Source organism: Diceros bicornis, unplaced genomic scaffold (assembly GCF_020826845.1).
Source record: "Diceros bicornis minor isolate mBicDic1 unplaced genomic scaffold, mDicBic1.mat.cur scaffold_55_ctg1, whole genome shotgun sequence".
Taxonomy (NCBI): Eukaryota; Metazoa; Chordata; class Mammalia; order Perissodactyla; family Rhinocerotidae; genus Diceros; species Diceros bicornis.
The window spans coordinates 1,016,384-1,034,190 of NW_026691429.1; the positions used below are offsets into that span (position 1 = coordinate 1,016,384).

The 17,807-nt window shown below is 50.7% G+C and overlaps 2 protein-coding genes across 3 annotated transcripts; both read right to left on the reverse strand.

Moving 5' to 3' along the window:
* Positions 1 to 1,775: 1,775 nt before the first annotated feature.
* On the reverse strand, positions 1,776 to 7,203 carry LOC131403109 (ral guanine nucleotide dissociation stimulator-like). Its single transcript, XM_058537456.1, has 6 exons — positions 7,033 to 7,203; positions 5,347 to 5,412; positions 4,848 to 4,922; positions 3,758 to 3,879; positions 3,300 to 3,555; positions 1,776 to 1,799 (listed from the first exon to the last, which is right to left on the reverse strand). Exons 1-6 carry the CDS (start codon positions 7,198 to 7,200, stop codon positions 1,776 to 1,778), a joined length of 711 nt encoding a protein of 236 aa, XP_058393439.1. The 5' UTR covers positions 7,201 to 7,203.
* Positions 7,204 to 9,152: 1,949 nt separating this feature from the next.
* On the reverse strand, positions 9,153 to 11,264 carry LOC131403187 (uncharacterized). Of its 2 annotated transcripts, none has more exons than XR_009219269.1 (2): positions 9,568 to 9,607; positions 9,153 to 9,424 (listed from the first exon to the last, which is right to left on the reverse strand). XR_009219269.1 is itself a non-coding variant. In XM_058537497.1 (2 exons), the coding sequence occupies exons 1-2, from the start codon at positions 11,250 to 11,252 to the stop codon at positions 9,244 to 9,246; spliced, it is 312 nt and encodes a 103-aa protein (XP_058393480.1). In that variant the 5' UTR covers positions 11,253 to 11,264; the 3' UTR covers positions 9,153 to 9,243. The 2 variants fall into 2 exon arrangements, 1 of the variants encoding a protein (XP_058393480.1); XM_058537497.1 differs by lacking the exon at positions 9,568 to 9,607 and adding an exon at positions 11,122 to 11,264.
* Between the last annotated feature and the right edge of the window lie 6,543 nt (positions 11,265 to 17,807).

A 17,807-nucleotide genomic window follows, 5' to 3' on the forward strand; every position in this document is an offset into this window, starting at 1 on the left:
GTGTTTTGAACTTAGATTTGTTTGGTCTAGAACTGACACTCAATGAAGAGATGATACCTACTTGAATGAGATTTGTCTTTTAATGTATATTAAACCCGATGCCATAAATGTTTATTATGATTTTGCATCTAATTTGTTTTTTTTTTTTGCTGAGAAAGATTCACCGTGAGCTAACATCTGTTGCCAATCTTCCTCTACTTTGTGTGTGGGTCACCGTCACGGCATGGCTGCTAATGATTATTGTAGGTCCGTGCCTGGTAACTGAACCTGGGCCACCAAAGCAGAACATGCCAAACTTTAACCACCTGGCCAGGGGCCAGCACTATGATGGTGCATCTAATTATAACATAAAATCCATCAATCTTCTCTTCATTGTCACATGGTAATTCAGACATAGGTGATTTCAATATCATGAATTAAGTATCTCTTATCTGTTACCTGGCAAACTTGTGTAGCTTTGATTTTGGAATATTAAAAATGAGCATACCCCCTGGGGGCATTATTCTCCACTTAAGAGAAGCTTGCAGCAGGCTCCTTGCCTTCCTTCCCACACTAGATCCAGAGTCGTGGAAATGGGTTCGCCTTGCACACAGCACAGAGCACAAAGGAATTACTCAACAAACACGTGATAAGTGAATAACTGGTGGGATCATCAGGTCATTCACAGAAGCCAGACTGAGAGAGAGCTTCCTTAGGTCAGGAAGGAGAAGCATTCCTTTATATTTGTGAGGTTTTAATTTGTAACATTGTAATATGAAAAACAACTATACTACATTTATCAAAATTGTGTTCTGAAGGTTTTCAAAAATCTCTAAATCTCAGAGTAGAGAAAAATCAATCTCTGTGAACCTGTTACTTGCTTCAAAGATTGTCAACTCGTATACCATCTGGCTTTGTTTATCCTCACACCAAGTCCCCAAGAATTAACCAGAAGAGATGGCTGAGAGCACATCATTTCAGCTGTAAATATTTCCGTTTCTCTTACAGATGAGGGATTTTGGAACACAAACACAATAATATTATCACACACAAAAATAAAAATGTCATTCGGATAATCAACTGTCCAGTCAGTATCCCAAGTCTCCCAGTTTTGTCAAGGTTATTTCCTGGTTTTACATTTTATTTGAGTCAGGATCTTCATGAAACCCTTCTTTTGCAATTGGTTGATCTGTTTCTGAAGTCACTTTTAATCTCTTAGTAGTTCATGCATCTGGGGATTTGGGTGGGATATGAGTGTGTGTGTTTGTGTGTCTACACCGATGCGTGAACTCTTTCTTTCCTGGATGGCAGTGTCCTGAAAGGAAGGACCTGGGCTGTGGGAACCAGGATTTCTACTCTGCTTCAGGCTGAACTGAAAAGGCATCCGTGGGTGACACTTGCAGCCTTCAGAAAGGAGGGGGAAGAAGTACCAAGGAATTCAAGACAATGGCCCTTGTCTTACAGGGTATTTCCAGGGCATGATGTTCAAAATGCCAGGTGCTAAGACTTTAGCTCCACGTCGTTGGGTGGATTCTCAGCATGAGCTCTGAGCTGTGTCTGTTCACCACCCACGTGGGGAGCATTTCAGTATTTTAATTGGTAAGGTTGTGTCTGTTGTGTCTGTGGTGTCTGAGATTGGTGGCATTCCCCTGCTGGACCCACTTCTATACCTGCCCCTCTCCTGCCTCATCTTTCAAAACTCCCAACAGGAAAGTTTCACATCCCTGTAACACAAATCCACATATCCTCAGCACAGACTGGGGAAAAGAACACAGCAGTCCCAGGGACTAAGTGCTCTATTCGCTCAGGCCCAGCTGCCACTTTGGGACAAGTCAGTAACAACACGACTGAGTATGTAAACGAGTGATTGTCTAAGACCATGGACCTCAGAACCACATGGGCCCAGATGTCACCCGGGGCAGCAAGGGACGGTGTGGGTCATTCAGTGGACAGGATTAAGGTCTATTGTCCTGGCAAGCCAGAGCTCACCACTGATCCATCAGGCCCAGCCAGGGAGGAATGGCCACGATGTACCTGACAGAGAGGGTGGGGGCCTTCTAGGGAATTTCTGCCCAAAAAGAATCATACAAGGATGTGCGGGGATGCTGGAAATCCTAGTTCACAGGGAGCAGTGAGGTTTACGGAACAAAGTCCTGTTGTAGCTTTGAAAGCTGCATCATGAATCTTTCCCTCTGGATATGAAACAAGCGGGAAAAGGAGTTCCTAGGGCATGGGCCAGGATCCCAGGTTTCCAGTCTAGGCGAAGGGTGAACAGGGAGGACTAGAGGCGGCCTGATGGGGATGTCCTGTTGGCCCTTAGTCCATCTGCACATGGTGTTCCTTTGGCTTTGTCTGTTCCACATGCAAACTTTTATCTTTTTACATTTTTCCTCATTTAGTGTTGATGCAAATCCAGAGACTGGTTAGAAAACGGCAATTTCCAATATCTGATCAAAGAAACATCAACAAGAGAAGCAAAAAACATTCCTTCTTCCTGGAAAGCTGTAGAAAGACAGCCGCTGTCCTGGGGAAGGACATGGTCCTGGTAAGTGCTATTTGAAAGACACCCACATTTCAGTGGTTGTTGCTCTGCCTGGGAAAGTCCCTCCAACCTCTAGATCCAGGGAGATCTGAGGGGCTGTCTCTGCTCCTGGCCCAGGTGAAACACACTGAAATGCACCTGTCCTCTGAGGAAGGGGGACTTAAGGGTTTCATTCAGTAGCCAGGGAGGAGGCTGGCCCTCCTCCATTCTCCCACATACAATAAGCTGTGACCATACACAAGTTCTTCATTCAAGGAGGAAAGTGAGATTCTGTGTCTCATTTACATGAGCATAAGAAGTGAAAGAACCACACCACAACACCCAGGCTGTGAAAGAAACAGGATATAATGTAAGAGTCAAATCTACCATTTACTATTAAAGAAATAATATCACTCCTCCCCAATGGGTTAACAGTGGCTGGCGTCATGATGTCAGGGAGAGGGAGGGGGTGGTGCCCTCCCTCTCGGGATTTAGGGGAAACCAGGGAAAGTCTTAGGATGTCCTCGTTCACTCAAGGTGGGAAGAGCTGGCCCGGTGCACCCCGAGGGCGCCAGTGTCCCTGCTGGTCAGGAGGAGCTGCAGTTGTGGTCTCCAGAGTGTGACGGCTCATCACCAAGGGCATGGTGGCTGAAGAGAAGAAACAGACTATTTTGGGGATCCTTCCTGAGCTTCATGGCACAACTCCCTGTTCCCCTGCACTCTGATCCAAACCCTGTACCGAGTGCTCAGTCCATCAACAGCACCTCCTTTGTCCCTGATGCAGGAGGCATCATTTAGCATCACCCATTTCAGAGGATGCAACTGAATCCCAGAGAGGAGAGGGGAGCGGCCTGTCCCAGGCCTGCTCAGCAGTGGAGCTGGGATCGAGGCCCATGCTTAGCCCGAAGCTGTACTGAGCCCCTGGATTCAGTCGCTCCTGGTCCCAACACTCACTCGGCCCTGAACTGGAGGATGTCCGGTTCCTCTTTCTCCTGAAGAGCCGCATTTTGCTCGCCTTCTGGTGTGCGGGCTCCAGCTGGCAGGAGACCCAGTAGCTACAGGAAAGAGTGGACCTGTGAGCTACCAGGAGCCACACCTCAGGTGCCCCTCCCAGAGCCTGCCAGCAGCTGAGTCCTGGTGCCCCATGGGTCACCACGCTACGAGTTCCGTGGCTGATCAGCGAGCCAGGCCACAGGCTCTGGAGCTGGCCATCAGAGAGAGTCTGGCCTGCCCTCACCCAACTCCTGTCCTCCTCACCTCTCATGGACACTGATGGGCTCCATGGCCTGGAACCAGGCCCCAAATCGCTCGTCGGGCTCCAGGTCATATGCATTTGCAGCCTGCTGGAGCAGCTGGATCCTCCTGATGAGTTTGTATTTCTGGGAGGAAGGACAGGATGCAGACAGGGCTTGGATGGGGAACGCTGCCAGGGACTTGTGCGGAGTGAGGATCTGGTCTGGGGTCTGTGCTCACTCGGGAACCCTCCTTCCTTCCCACTCCATTCAGGACTTGCCTGTCCTCACAGTTGGCTTGAATTACTTCCTCATCCAGGAAGGTGTCCTTGATGCCAGCCCCTCCCGCACCCGCCAACGTGATGGGATGCCCAGCTTTGTGGATCTGACTCTCCCAATAAATGTAAGACCCAAGGGATGAGGAAGAGAAAGTCTTGCCAGGCGAGGCCTCTGATTTCCACATCCCCACCCTCCCCATAGCTGCTCACGTCACACCATTTCTGAAAGTTGACCCGATTTCCCTGGAAGGGAGACAGCCAATGTCCATCAGAAACAGCCCCCTAAGCCCAGAACCAACCCCCATCCCACCCCTTCTCAGGCTGCAGGAATGTCAGGGCCCAGCAGAGGGCAGACCTTCCACAAAGAGAACTTGACACTGGGCCAGGCTCTGGGCTCCAGAGCAGGAGGGACAGGGGAGCTGAGGCCAGAGACCTTATGTAGCACACCCTCTCTGATGACAGACGGGGAGACTGAGGCCTCAGGGAGGAAGGGACAGCTGGAACACAGAAGTGCTTCCTCACTTGCAGGGGCTGATGGCACTCCCCCAGGGGCAGGACCCGAGGGGGAGGCTGAATCCATCTCAGACACAGCCTCCTGCAGCTCTGCAGGCAGGCAGCTATGAGCTTCACCAGCCCAGGTAGACTGGTGGGGGGCTTATGCGGAGCGTCTATTCACGCATTGCTAAGATGGGCCTGACTCCCCAACTCCCAGGGGTGGCCATGGGGCTCTCATGAGAGGAGGTTTGCCAGGTACTGAGAGCTCAGGTCCCAGTGCAGGGCTCTCGCCTCCCAAACCTCAGGATCCTGCTCTCTGGCCCCACCTCCAGGCTCACTCACTTCCAGATCATCCTCCATCCCAATGTCCAGCAGCTTCAGGTGATAGAGGAACATGCCCAGGAAGGGGACGACACCCTGTGAAATCAGGGTGGGAGTGGTGAGATGAGTCTCACCTCTCAGGTGCCCCCATGGACCCTCCCCCAAATCCCTTCACCCCAGCCTCCTGCCCACCACAGACTCCCGCAGAGAACAGCCTAGGACCCTCAGCGGCCTCCCCCCAGTTGCCCCCTCCAGGACCACCCAACTTCCCCAGTCACCTCCCAGGGGCGGCTTTTGGCAAATCCCAGGGTATGTGGTCCCTGCCCCTCCCCTCCCTAACCCATCCTGGGCCCAGCCCTTCCAGGCCTCCTCCTGGTCACTTCCAGGGCAGGCATTTCAGGCTCTTGGGCTCCTGGAGCTGGGCTGGAGGAGGAGGGACCCCTCTCTTAGGGAGGCCTCCAGCCGTGAGGTGAGTGACCCCTCCTCTGACACCTAGACCCTCCCCCTCAGGCCACCTCACCTGCTGCTGTCTCTCCTGGGCTCCCTGGGGGTCCATCTGCAGGGTGGCCCTCACAGATGACACCTCCTGCAGGGTCAAGGACAGGCTCAGGGAGGCCATGTTCCCTTCCCCATGTCTCCCAGGCCCCTGATCTTGGACCCTGGACATCTGGTGTCTATGGCTGCTCCCATTCCAGGGTGCCCTGATTCTAGATCACTCCCAGCTCCAACACTCCCTTCTCTGTGCCCTCAGGCCTCCCCAGGCCCCTAAGCCTCTCTCCTCATCAGGAAAGTGTGAGGAGGACTCCCCATGCATCCCAGGGTCCCCTGAGGACTCAGTATCATCTGACTGTCACCAGTGCTGTCCCCTCCCCCCTCGAGGAGGAGGAGCACAAAGCTCCTGCACATTCCTCTCCCCCTTGTACCTCATCACCCCTGTGAGGCCTGCACCACAGATCATCTCCCTCCATTTCCCAGATGAGGAGACCGAGGCCCACAGAGGGGCAGTTACTTGCTCAGGGGCCCACAGAGGAGACCGCTCCCCCTCCCAGCCAGAGGCCCTGGCCCCTGGCCTTCACTCCTCCTCCAGACACACCTCGGACCAAGGTCCTGTCCTCTGGACTCTCGGGGTGTGTTGAGGCCCTCGGTCAACCTGAGCCATGGATGGAGAGGCACAAGGTGTCTTGGGGTCCCATGCAAGTGGCTGCTGTGTTTTCCAGCCCCCTGGGATTCTCTGACACCAGGCTGGACCTGAGGCCATGCCAAAGTCCTCAGCTCCCTAGGATCCCCTCAGGATGGTCCCTGCACAGAACTCCTCCTTCACTCACTCAGGAAGGGAACCCCCGTGTGCCACATCTGAGTGACAGTGTAGGAGTTGAACACGGCACTGTGTAATGGTGACATTTGCATCCTTTTTCACTTGGAAACTTCTAATGTCCCTTCTCTTTTCTCAGGTCTCATGTTTGAAGTCTGTGGTCTGAGCCTTTGCACAATCCTTAGGCACCTCCTGCCAGGGCCTCGATGGAGGCCATTAAGTATCTGTCAGGAAGGTCCATTAAGAATCTGTAGGTTCCTCGATAATTCTCATTGCCATCTGGGGCGTATCCTTGTCGACAAGGCACCGGGGGAGACTCACTGGTTTGTCAGCAGTGACCACTATCGGGCTAGACTGCACAGTCCCAGAGAGCACACAGTTCTGTCCCAGATCCACCATTTGGCCCAAGGCTGGGCAGCCCCTGTGTCCACAAGGCCTGTGTGACCTCACAGTGCCCATCCCTGGGACAGGCAGAGTGCCCTCCCCTGCGAGGTGCAGTGAAGACAGAAGGAGCAGCAGGGGCCTGGCTTCCTGAGGACAGACTGGGCTGCTTTAGGAAGAAAGGAACCCCCACCCACTCCATCCACCCGCCAGCCTGGAGGATGATGAGGGCCAGCCGATGGGTCCGCATGGAAGCCAGACACCTGCTCATTCTGCCAGCTCCTCACCTCTTGGAACAGTCCAGGTGACACCACTGTATCCCGTGACCAAGGCCTCCTGCCCCAAACAGTCCCCACCTGCCCCTGCAGCTCACACCCCCCGCTTCCTGTCCAGCTGGACAAGACAGACCGTTATTTCTCGGGGAACCTTAAGTGAAAAACTTACCAAAGCACATCCTGCCTGGTCCCTCCCCACCTCACCTCCCGTCCTTCCAGATCTCCAGCCTCCACTCACCTCCTTGAGAAGCTTCCTGCTCTCCTGGTGGCATGTTTCGATGATGTTTTTCAGTATTTGCCAGTTCTTCCTGAGGAGGGAAAAAAGGAAAGAAACACTGTGGAGTGGTTTGAGGGTAAATCCCTTTTGTTTGAAAACCCAGAAGGTCCAGACAGCCTGGATGAGCATTTTCACTGTGTTGTCTGAGCCCTGAGGTGTCTGGGACTGGGAAGGGGGCTCTCCTGTTGTCACCTGGGGCCTCCATTCTCTTATTTTCTCAGCAGATGTGTTTTAAACAGTCTTAATTTCACGTGGACAGAGAGTTCTGTTGCTGCAAACACTTGAAAATCTTCAATTTGGTTCAAGCCATGATCTGTCACTTAGGGAAACTGATTCCTGAAGCAGAACCACTGGCCTAAGTTTTCAGAAAGACTTCAAGCCTGCCAACCAGGTCAGACCCTATCCCCAGGCTTTGCTGTCTCCCAGGAGGTCCCAACTGACTGAAGGGCAATGCCAGCCCTGTGGGGGGTGTCTGGTCCACCCAGGTGGTGCTCGCATGGAGAGAGGCCTACCCACCTGGACACCTGTCTCAACATCTCTTTTAAACGTTGAATGGAGGGGCCCTCCAGAGCCCAGAGGATCGCATGGAGAGCAGAAAGGTTCCTCAGGCCTTGGCATTCCTGGGGAAGGGAAGAGAATGAGCTGTGAGGGGGAGCTGGAGCCCTGCTTCCTCTGGCTTCTGTCGCCTCATTGACGTCTCCTGTCCTGGATGAGACAGCAGCTCAGGGAACCCGGGAAAGGCATAGCTGGAACCTGATGAGGAATACTTCCAGGTAGGAGGATTTCAGCTCAAGCCAAGAAAGGAGCCCAGGAAGGGGTGAGCTTCCTACCACTGGGACCAGGAGTCAGGTCATCGAGGCCTGGCAGGAGGGGCCTAAGGATTGTGCAAAGGCTCAGACCACGGACTTCAAACATGAGAGCTGATAAAGGAGAAGGGGCAGTTCCCCCGACTCCAGAGAGGGGCTCCCAGGGCCTCCCACATCTTACCTTGGCCACCTGGATCCAGAACTCCACCACCCTGGCCCTGTCCTGGGCCGTCATGCTCGGGTCCCCAATGCAGGTGGTGATGATACATTCGACCACTCTGTTAAAGTGGGTCACGGTGGCATGGATGGTCGGTGCCAGGTGCTCATTGCCCCTGTTGTCACACTGGGACCAGATGGAGTCCAGGAAGTCGTCGGGCCTCACTGTCTTGAAGAGCTCCTGGGGAGGACAGGGATTGTCACCCAGCCCTGCCACAGCCCAGCTCAGCATCCACAGCCCCCAGTCCCAGGCCAGGTCAGTGGTGAGAGCTGGAGCTCAGGAATCTGAGAATGCGACCTGAGGCTTGTGGGAGTCCCTGGGTGTTGCCTGTGTCCCCTGAGGGCACCCAGCACAGGATGACCCAGGAACCGATACTGTGGCGCAGGGAAGTGGCATTTGCTCGTCGCCCAGTCTCACTTCCTCCAAGCACCAGAACTCAGCTCCTGCATGACCATCTCTAGGGGCATCTTCCACCCATTCTGACCATCCTGGGGTCTGACTCCTCTTTCAGATGCACATTCCCCCAAGGCAGCAACAACCACGGGCTTTGTTTGTCTGCCTTGTAGTCATGTACACATTAAGTGCCTAATTAGTGTTGAGGCTGTTGAGGCCTCCTGGGCAAATGAGTGAACTACCCAAGGACGAGACAGCGCTTCAGTGTGCTCCCCTCCCCCACCAAAGCGCAGACTCTGCCCAACTTCCTCTCTGCTCCACCTCATCCATCTGCACAGCCACTCTGCATGGCAGCTGCTCTCAAAGTCCATCCCTACTGTCCACATGAGGACAGCAAAGGCTTGGGAGTTAAGAAGGCTGCTCAGGTCACATGAGGGTAAGTGGGGAAGCAAGAGGTTGGACCGAGATCATGGGATTCTGGATCAGGAAATGGCAGGTCTGGGGCAGCTCACGGCACAGGGAAGGCCGGCCCCAACTGCCCTGAGAGCCCCGCTGCTCACCACATCCATCAGTGTCAACTGCTCTGCCACCAGCCGGGGAGGGAACTCCAAGAAGTCAGGCTTCTCCTCCCTCAGCAGGTTCTTGGTGGTCACGTCCCAGGGGCAGGTGGGCTCTGGGACTGGATCTGGCTCTGCTGTTATCTCTCCAGGTGGAGGGAGGATTCTCCCTGGAGCCAATGGTCCAGCTGGCTCCAGCTCAGGAGCTGGCACTGGGGCTGGAGCTGATGTTGGTGGTGGCTCTGGCCCTGGAGGGACTGATGGAGGTGACACTAACTCCAGCTCTAGCACAGGTGGTGGAACTAGAGCTGGAGCTGGATCTAGCCAGGGAGCTGGCCCTTGCTCTGGTGCTGGAGCTGGAGGGAGCTCTGGAGATGGTACTGCAGCAGGAGAAAGAAACAGTGTCACTCAAGTAGCTGACTTCCCCTGTGCCTGTCAAAGCCAGGGAAGACCCCACTGCCTTGAAGTGAACCAAGCCTCCGAACACTCTGCAAATTGTCATCCCAGACTGCAGTCGCCTCACCTTCCAGCTCTGCCTCAATGGGCCGTGGATGCTCCAGCTGCACCTGGAGAAGGTAGGAGTGGCCCTGCAGCCCCGTGCCAGGCAAGCTGAGATGCAGAGAGGCCAGCTTCATGCTGAAGCAGGGATAGTGCAGGAGCTCCCAGAAATCCTGCCCTGGGTCCAGGCAGGTTCCCACCAGAGAAGAGATGGCACTGGGGGAGGCAATTGGGCAACAGAGTCAGAGGCCTGGCCTTTCCCTCCACACTTCTCACCCAAGACACCCTGGCTTGGGACTGGACCCTATGCCTGCCCCTCTCCATCCAGGTGAGAGCCACATGGCAGCCCTGACCCCTGTGAGGCTGTCCTGGCAGTGGCAGGCCTGCTTATCCAGCAGGTTGACACAGAGTCTGTTGTGACTCTCTTCCCACTGACACTCTTCTCCTGAAGGTCTGGGACACAGCCCACCCCGGCCCTCCATGCACTTGTGCAACTGGATTGAGCACTGAGACCGATTTGTGACCAGGTTGCTCACACACCTCCTGTTCTGGGCCTGGAGGCGGTGGTCAGAAGAGGTAGATGTGGAGAAGGGGAGGCAGGTTAAAATGGGTCTGTAGTGGGAATGGGTTTCTAGGGGAGAACGCAGCCCAGCCACCCCTCTGGTTCCCAGGGGTCCTGGCACCCATCCATAGCTCTTTGACTCCTGTCCTCCTGGACTGGAAGCCACCGGGCCTCTGCCTTCCCATGGGAATCAAAAGATGCGTGAGATGCAGCTTCTGACAGGCTCCCCTCAGCCACAGCCTCCATCTCTCCCCCCACAGCTTGTTCTTTAGAGACAGGAGGCCGTCCTTCTGGACCCAAAGACCACTCACTTTTTTAGGTGGTCCTGCGCTCTGCCCTCCTGGCTGGAATAAGGGGAGATGCCTCCAGATGTAAAGGAGGCTATGAGGGCATCCCTTGGGATGGACGGTGGATGACAAGACCTGCGAATGATGTCTAATGTCAATGTCTGACTCTCAGACGGAAATTGAGGCCACGCATTGTGTCTCCTTCTTTCACTGAGTTTACTGTCTCCAAATGTCCTGCATGCAGTAGGTGCTTAATCTACATGGTTGAATGAATGTAGTCCACCCAGAACCATCCCAGACACCTGAGTGGGCCTAGGGCCTCTCTGCTGCCCCAGAGATCCTTGATTGGCTACCCCAAGGAAAAGGACCAGGACCAGCAGGATGGAATCTCCAACTCCTTGACAGGGTGGTTTCCATGTGCTTTTCCAAACTCAGAAAGGCCGCATCTCAGAGATGGGTGAGGCAGACTACTTTTCACGGGGAAGAGAGAAATAAACACCATGAACAACCACAGCACGTCCACAGCCCTCTCTGCAGAGCCAGGCACCAGGTAAGCACCCGCCATGGCTGATCCCATGAGTTCCTACAAGATCCCCATGAAATTTTTCCTTTCCCACCCTACTTTTCAGAGGAGCAAACTGAGGCTCAGAGAGATTTGCTGACACTCCCAGGACACACAGCTGGCAGGTGTCAGAGTCACCACTGTGCTGAGGAGGGAGTGGCCACTCACCTAGTAAACAGCTGGTCCAGGACCTGGTGGGATGTGTCTAAGGCCGAGTAGTTGACCATGAAGGTGGTGAAGCTAGAGATGTTCCTACTCAGGAAAGCTGGTGCGATGGACTCTGTCAGCTTCTCCATCATGCCTGTCTGGAGGGCCCGCATCCTGCCGGCCTCATTTAAATTCACGGTGGACTCATCCTCACACTGAGGGAGAGGAGGAGGGACATACACTCAATGACATCATGGTGAACCAGCGGGAGGATTGAGGTGACTTTCTACCCTCCTGTGTAGCTGGTGGGAAGGAGTCGGGGTCCAGATTCCTTTGGGAGTGGGACTGTGGAGCACTCTAATGAGAAAACCCTGGGGGGTTCCAGGGGAGACTCAGATTTGAGTCTGCATTCTAGTAGTGCCTTGGTCATCTCAGAGTCCTGGGTATGAAGACCCCTCTGCACCCACACTCACCTCAGACCAGCCCTCTTCATTGATGGACTGGTGCACCTGTGTCCTCTCCAGGGAGATGGCGAACTGGAAACCATCTACCAGCTCCTCAACTATCACTTGGGTGCAGCTCTGCAGTGACAGTGCCCAGAAGTCAGGCCAGGAGGCATCAGGGGCCTGCCTGGACTTCGCCACAGAGGGAAACCCCACCACAGTTCAGGCACAGAGGGGCATCTGCATAGTCTCCATCAGGGAAGGAATGTGAACACCTCAATGGCCTGGGATTCACATGTGGGTAGAAGAGCTTGGTCCCCAGCACTCACCATCCTCTCCTGCAGCCAAGATCTTCAGTGTGAACATGACACACAACCAGATCTCCACCATTTAGCTACCTGCTCCTGCTCAGGGTGGTTCCTCCTCATACTACCTTCTCTAACTCCACCTCCCACATACACACACACACACACACACACACACACAGTGAGGGTCAAGGGGTGTGGGGCTGTCCATTTGGGATCACAGTTGTGGCCTGACCTAGAGTGGCCTGCCCTGGGCTACGCTGTTACCTGATGGTTCCTCCTGCCAAAAGGCCACAGACATTCGAGGTGAGGGCTGAGCCAATGTCTAAAGCGACTTAATATGCTCTCATTCTTGGCTTTCTGGAGGCCAGAGCCTCGGAAAGTCACGGGACAACACGAGAACATCCTGCTGTGTCGAGTGTCTCCACTCAAATGAACTGGACAGGAGGCTGTGGTTACAGTGTGGGTGCCTGGTAACCAGAGTTCTAAGTTCTGTTGGGGGCTGTCACCAAGGAAGTGAGGTCACTTCTTGAAGGTTCTATTACTTGGCCCCTTCCTTCAATCAGACCCACCCAATCCCCCGCTAGGCTGTTGGCTACTCTCCCTCCTTGCCCATGTCATCTCCATCACTGTACACAAATATCCATCACCACCCTCCCCACAGCTCCTTGGGAGTGGAACCAGTGGCCAGCTTTGAGGAGACAGAGCTGAAGTCACACCTCTTTTATCCTACCAGTTCTGTGTCCTGGAAAAGCCACTGTGCCTCTCAAGATCTCCCCAGTCTCCCAACCTGCACAGTGGGGATGGTGCTAAAAACAGCTTTCTAGGAACATCGTCAGGTGTATATGAGGCAATACCTACAACACCTGTGGGCTGGTGTCACATGTGTCTAATGCAGGCCCTCCCATCTATGTCTGTTCCATCTGTGCAGCTTCCACAAACCCCCACTCCATACTTTTTGTCACACATCATTGGCCTGAATTTGGTCTGGTCACTCTTATCTGCAAGAAGGTTAGGAATTTTATCTTTTAGTTTGTTGAATTGCCACCCAAAATAAAACTGATTATCTGTTCCGAATATTAAGGGAGAAGGTGAACAGTGGAAACTACCCGTGCTCTCGCCCTACACTAACCTTCAAGTTGAAGGGGAGGAAATGAACTTTTCAGATGAATCAAGCATGTATTTACCTACCACAAGCTCTCTTTTCTTGTTGTTTATTCATCCACAGAGAACAAGAAGTCTTGCTTCCAAACCAGAATGTATGAGACGTCCACTGCCCTCTGTTCCCAGCAGAATGACCAGAACCAATTTGTTGGCTTTTATTTGCCTGGCCCTTGTAAGTAGATCTGAGAACATTCTTTCTATGTCCTTCATAGAGTGGATCTGGGAGGGTCTGAGGTTGTAGAGAATTGTAGGCAAATAGCAGGCTCCTGAAAAACTGAGTCAAATTTGAATCTCTGTAATTCAAAGGAGAGTGATATCAGCATCATGGTGGAATAAGATACCTCCTGTTTTTCTACTCCTGCACTAACAATGCTTTGGCATCCATCCATAGACAAAAGTGCCTTTGTGGGAGAAGTGGGATCCAGCACCATATGCCAAGGGACACAGAGGGAGTCTCACCCAGCCATGCATCTGGTAATAGGCAGACAGACCTCGTTCCCAGCTCTGGACCCTGCAGTGGCCCGTGAACCAGCTCAAGCTCCTTTCAGCTGCTGCATGGAAACCCCTGAAAACACTGTCTTATATCATGACACACAGAGGAGAGGGCCTTTGTGGAAGTCCAGGTTTCAAGAAGAGAAGTTCCAGCCCTCTGTTGGAGCACAAAAATATGAGTGTGGATGGGTTGAAGAGTTTGGGGGCATTGGCAGCTAGGTACTCTTAGAGGGCTTTAAAGGATGTGGATCCTGTAACTGCACTGAGCACTCCATCAAGAAGTCTCCCACGACTTGTGGGGTATGCCTCACCCATGCATCTCCCCAGCTGGCCCTTAGGCACCCCCAGTGCTCTGCGTGCCTCACATACACACGCCTCCACCCTAGGGCTTCTTCCCTGTGTATGCTCCCAACAGTGGTGGTTAGAGTGAATTTTGGAGGACAGCTAGTGAGCACGTGCAGAAACTTGGTCCAAATCCGCAGGCCAGAGAGAGACCACAAACTTGAGGTTTGTGGAATACAAAAGGGAGGCTGTCAGCGCCCAGCCTATTACATCACAGCATCAAGAGAATGCATACAAGCTGGAGAATTCTGCCATTAATGAACAAATTAAAAATGCTGGGATTATACTGGTATAACACATTAAAATACAAATGTATTATTGAAACATATATTAAGTTTTAAAAAATGACATTTCAAATGTTGGAAAAATTAAGTTTGAGAAACCTTGTAGGTGGTCAGTAAACATCTGTCCCTCCCTCCGTCTCCAGAGCAGCCATATGTATATGTATAGATACACACACACACAGATAAATATTCCCCCTATAAGTTCTATATATAGAGAGAAGCATATGTGCGTGTGTGTCCACAAACACTCATACATATATATAATGCATGTATCTATGTATATCACATACATGTATGTATACATGATAGAATACTCACATGCACATGTGTATATCTCTACAATTTCACCTTCAATAAGGTAAATTTCCGGTTTGTATTGACTCTAAATAACTCTGCATTTTAACTTGTTAGGTCTGTTTCGGTTTGTTTTCCCCCAACTTTCTGGTTAGTCCTCTGGACACTTCTCAATTGGATAACTGTTATGGTTTTCATTCGTTGTTGTGCTTTCATTTTCTCTTTTTAATAAACATATATGTTGAAATATGACATGCAATCAGAATAGAGCACAAACCCAAGTGTAAAGACTGATAAGTTATCAAAAAGTGTACACATGTGTTAACACCACCCAGGCCAACAAACAGAACATGACCAGTTCTGTTTATAGTAGATTATACATGATGTATATAATAGATAATAACCGCAGTTACCCAGATTATTATTTCTCCTTTTTCAGGAAGTAGCACACTGAATGGCAATGCTTAAAGCAAATTTGGTCATGATGTGGCCTTCTTCAAATATGTAGCTGGATTTGGAAGGTTAATTTTTTTTAGGAATACATGAGTTTAGTTCCAGAAAAAAAGAGGCTTGTAAATTTCCTTTCCTGTAATGACCTTGTAAGATTTTTGTAGCAAAGTTAAGCTATTCTCATAAAATAAATCAAAAAGTTTTTCCATTTTTCCTGTTCTGTGGAAGAGCTAGAGTCAATGTGTATTATTTCTCTCCTGAATGTTTGGTGGAATTTGCCGGCAGCGGTGTTGGCCACGATGAAATGTGGGAATGTTTTAAACTATGGATTCAGTTTCTTCTTTCGATACGGGACTATTCAGATTTCTCATTTCTTCTTGAGACAGTTTTGGTAACTTTCATTTTCCTGGCAATTTGTCAATTTCATCTAAATGTTCAAATGTACTGACATGTTATTTATAATGACACGTGTGTTGTCAGGGAAGGTCTGGGGTAAGTCTCCTGGGGGCAGAAGTCAAGCTCAACTCATGTGTCCCCGCAGCTTCAGGCACCTGGATGCTGGAGGGAGAGCTTGTTCTCATTGCAGGACGAAAGGCTGAATGCTTTTCTTCTCGCCCTCTGCTCTCCATTCACACCAGCTCAGGAGACCTTGTTCCTGGCCAAGTTGGCGTGCAGGCAACGACCCATGTAAATTCTTCCAGGCCTGGTGGATATTTGGAATTTTTTTCTCAAATGTTCTCTTGAAACCACATGGCCACATTTGTATAATATTCTCTCTTTATTTTCTATTTGAGTCAGTTTTGGTAATCACATTTTCAATTTTTAAACTGTACAAGGCTGTGTCTCTTAGACTCCTAAGTGTTTTCAGTTTTAACTCCTTCAAACTTCTCCCAGATGTTCCTGCCTTACGGTGATTCCTTCTTCATGGGAGCTCTGAAGCTCTTCCTAGCTGCCTTGTTGTTGACAGTGGCAGATACACGAGTTTCATGGGGCAGAAGTTTAGGCAGTTTGATTGCCAGCCTTCTGCTGCACCATTCTCAACCCACAGATGCCGTGCTTCTCTGCTTGTCCCAGAGCCTTCAGTTGTAATTACTCTTCCTCCCCAGGGCTATCTCCAATCTCATGTTGATATTATTGCTGTTCTCTGAAGCATTTGATGATGTGTTCAAATGAACAAGCATTTTGGATCCTGAACCAAAGAACCATTTACAAAACGCACTCTGAATGTGATCTGCTTTTCCATTCATTAAACTTTTCTCATAAACTTCATCACTTTTCTCCATGTGTGTGGAATTCAGTAAGGATGTTCCAGAGCCCAGGTGATGTTACTTGATTTAGCTATAAATTCTAAGGCTTCAGGAGAGCTGTTGCCACAGATGGAATGAGTTGGCTTGGCATTCTTCCTTAATTAAGTGATTACATTGGATTTGAAGATAATTGTGGTTTGAGTCTTTTCCCTAAGGAGCCCCATCCGTCTCAGCAGGTTTCAGTACAAGAACTATAAGTATGTTGTGGCCTTGGTTTTTGCCATTGAGGAAATCAACAGAAACCACCATTTTTTACCCAACATATCTTTGGGAGTTGATCTCTATAATGTCCTGCACTATGAACAGAGGACATTGGAGAGTTCACTCAGTTGGCTTTCAGGGCTGGGCAACGACATCCCAAATTACACCTGTAGGAGAGAGAGCAAGTCTCTAGCAGCCCTTACTGGAACAACATGTGCAATTTCTGCCCAGATTGGAACACTGCTGGAACTGTACAAATTTCCACAGGTAAGGCTGTGTGGGATGGGGAGACATGAAACCATGTCTACTTTGATGCCATTCTCAGGTGCCTGAAAAGGAAGAAAGGAGGAGACTGTGTTTATGCATCTCTCACAGGATGTAATCTCCAAGGACGAGTGTATAGAGTCTTAGTGAGGTATGCACATTTCCTTTATTTGGTATCCCTAAACTCTATGATTTCATCCATGTCCATTGATAACAAGGTTCCAGGGACCATCTGCTCTTGGCTAGATTGGGTCCCAAGCCTGAGTCAACAAGCCATTTGCATGAACAACCTCTGCAGTGATGCAAATGAACTGCATCAGAGGAGGCGATGTCAGGTGTAAGGTGAAGGTGACAGACAGGGCCCATGCCACTCAGGGCTCAGACAAGAACAATCCAGCATCAATGCCTCCAAAGTGCAAGATAGGGAGGGACAGACTCACACACCCAGGGCCCAGGGCAGCCACAGAACATTCTGTGTGTGACCCATGCATGGCTGCACACCAATCATGAGTGCAGAAACACCACAAATCCATGAGTCCCTGCCTGGGGAATCAATAGTCATGCTGAATTTATAAGATTCCAAATCAGTAACTCAAGATCAATGCAGAAATAATGTTGCATTTTGATTTTCTAAAAATTGACCTCCTTTCCTTTTCCTCAGTTCTTTTAACCATGTTAATTCCGGAATCAATATGTTGTGATGATCCACTTCTGCACCCTCAACATTGGTTTCCTCCATTATTAATGCTGTTGTGAGAAATTCCTCCCTTTCCTCACCCTAAAGCTGAGGATACTAGCTGGAAGGAGCCCCTGTATTCCCCATCACCCCAAACATCTATGACTAAGACAAAGGTCACACTTACACACCTCTATGGCCCTGGAGCAAAGGGGATTTTAGGGCAGTGAAACCATAGTTCTATATGATTCTGTAATGGCGGATACATATTACTATGCATTTGTCAAAACCCGTAGAATGTACAACACAAAGAGTGACCCTAATTCCAACTATGGACTTTCATTAATTATAAGGTATCTGGACTGGTTCAGGAATTATAACAAATGTACCACACTAAAGTTAATAATTTGTAGTTAATAATGTTACAGTAATAATGTTATATAAGTTATATAGATTACTAATGAGATGTTAATAATAGGGAAACT

What these genes read in the sequence shown, in the direction of transcription:
- LOC131403109 (XM_058537456.1), bottom strand. Translation starts at nt 7,200, where the DNA reads ATGCTCATCCAGGCTGTCTGGACCTTCTGGGTTTTCAAACAAAAGGGA. An exon ending in GCAGGAAGCTTCTCAAGGAG is followed by an intron (nt 5,413 to 7,032) that starts GTGAGTGGAGGC and finishes TTGACCCTGCAG; the next exon opens with GAGGTGTCATCTGTGAGGGC. An exon ending in CATCCTCTGAAATGGGTGAT is followed by an intron (nt 1,800 to 3,299) that starts GCTAAATGATGC and finishes CTTGTCCCAAAG; the next exon opens with TGGCAGCTGGGCCTGAGCGA.
- LOC131403187 (XM_058537497.1), bottom strand. Translation starts at nt 11,252, where the DNA reads ATGATGGAGAAGCTGACAGAGTCCATCGCACCAGCTTTCCTGAGTAGG. An exon ending in CTGGACCAGCTGTTTACTAG is followed by an intron (nt 9,425 to 11,121) that starts GTGAGTGGCCAC and finishes CTCCTGCTGCAG; the next exon opens with TACCATCTCCAGAGCTCCCT.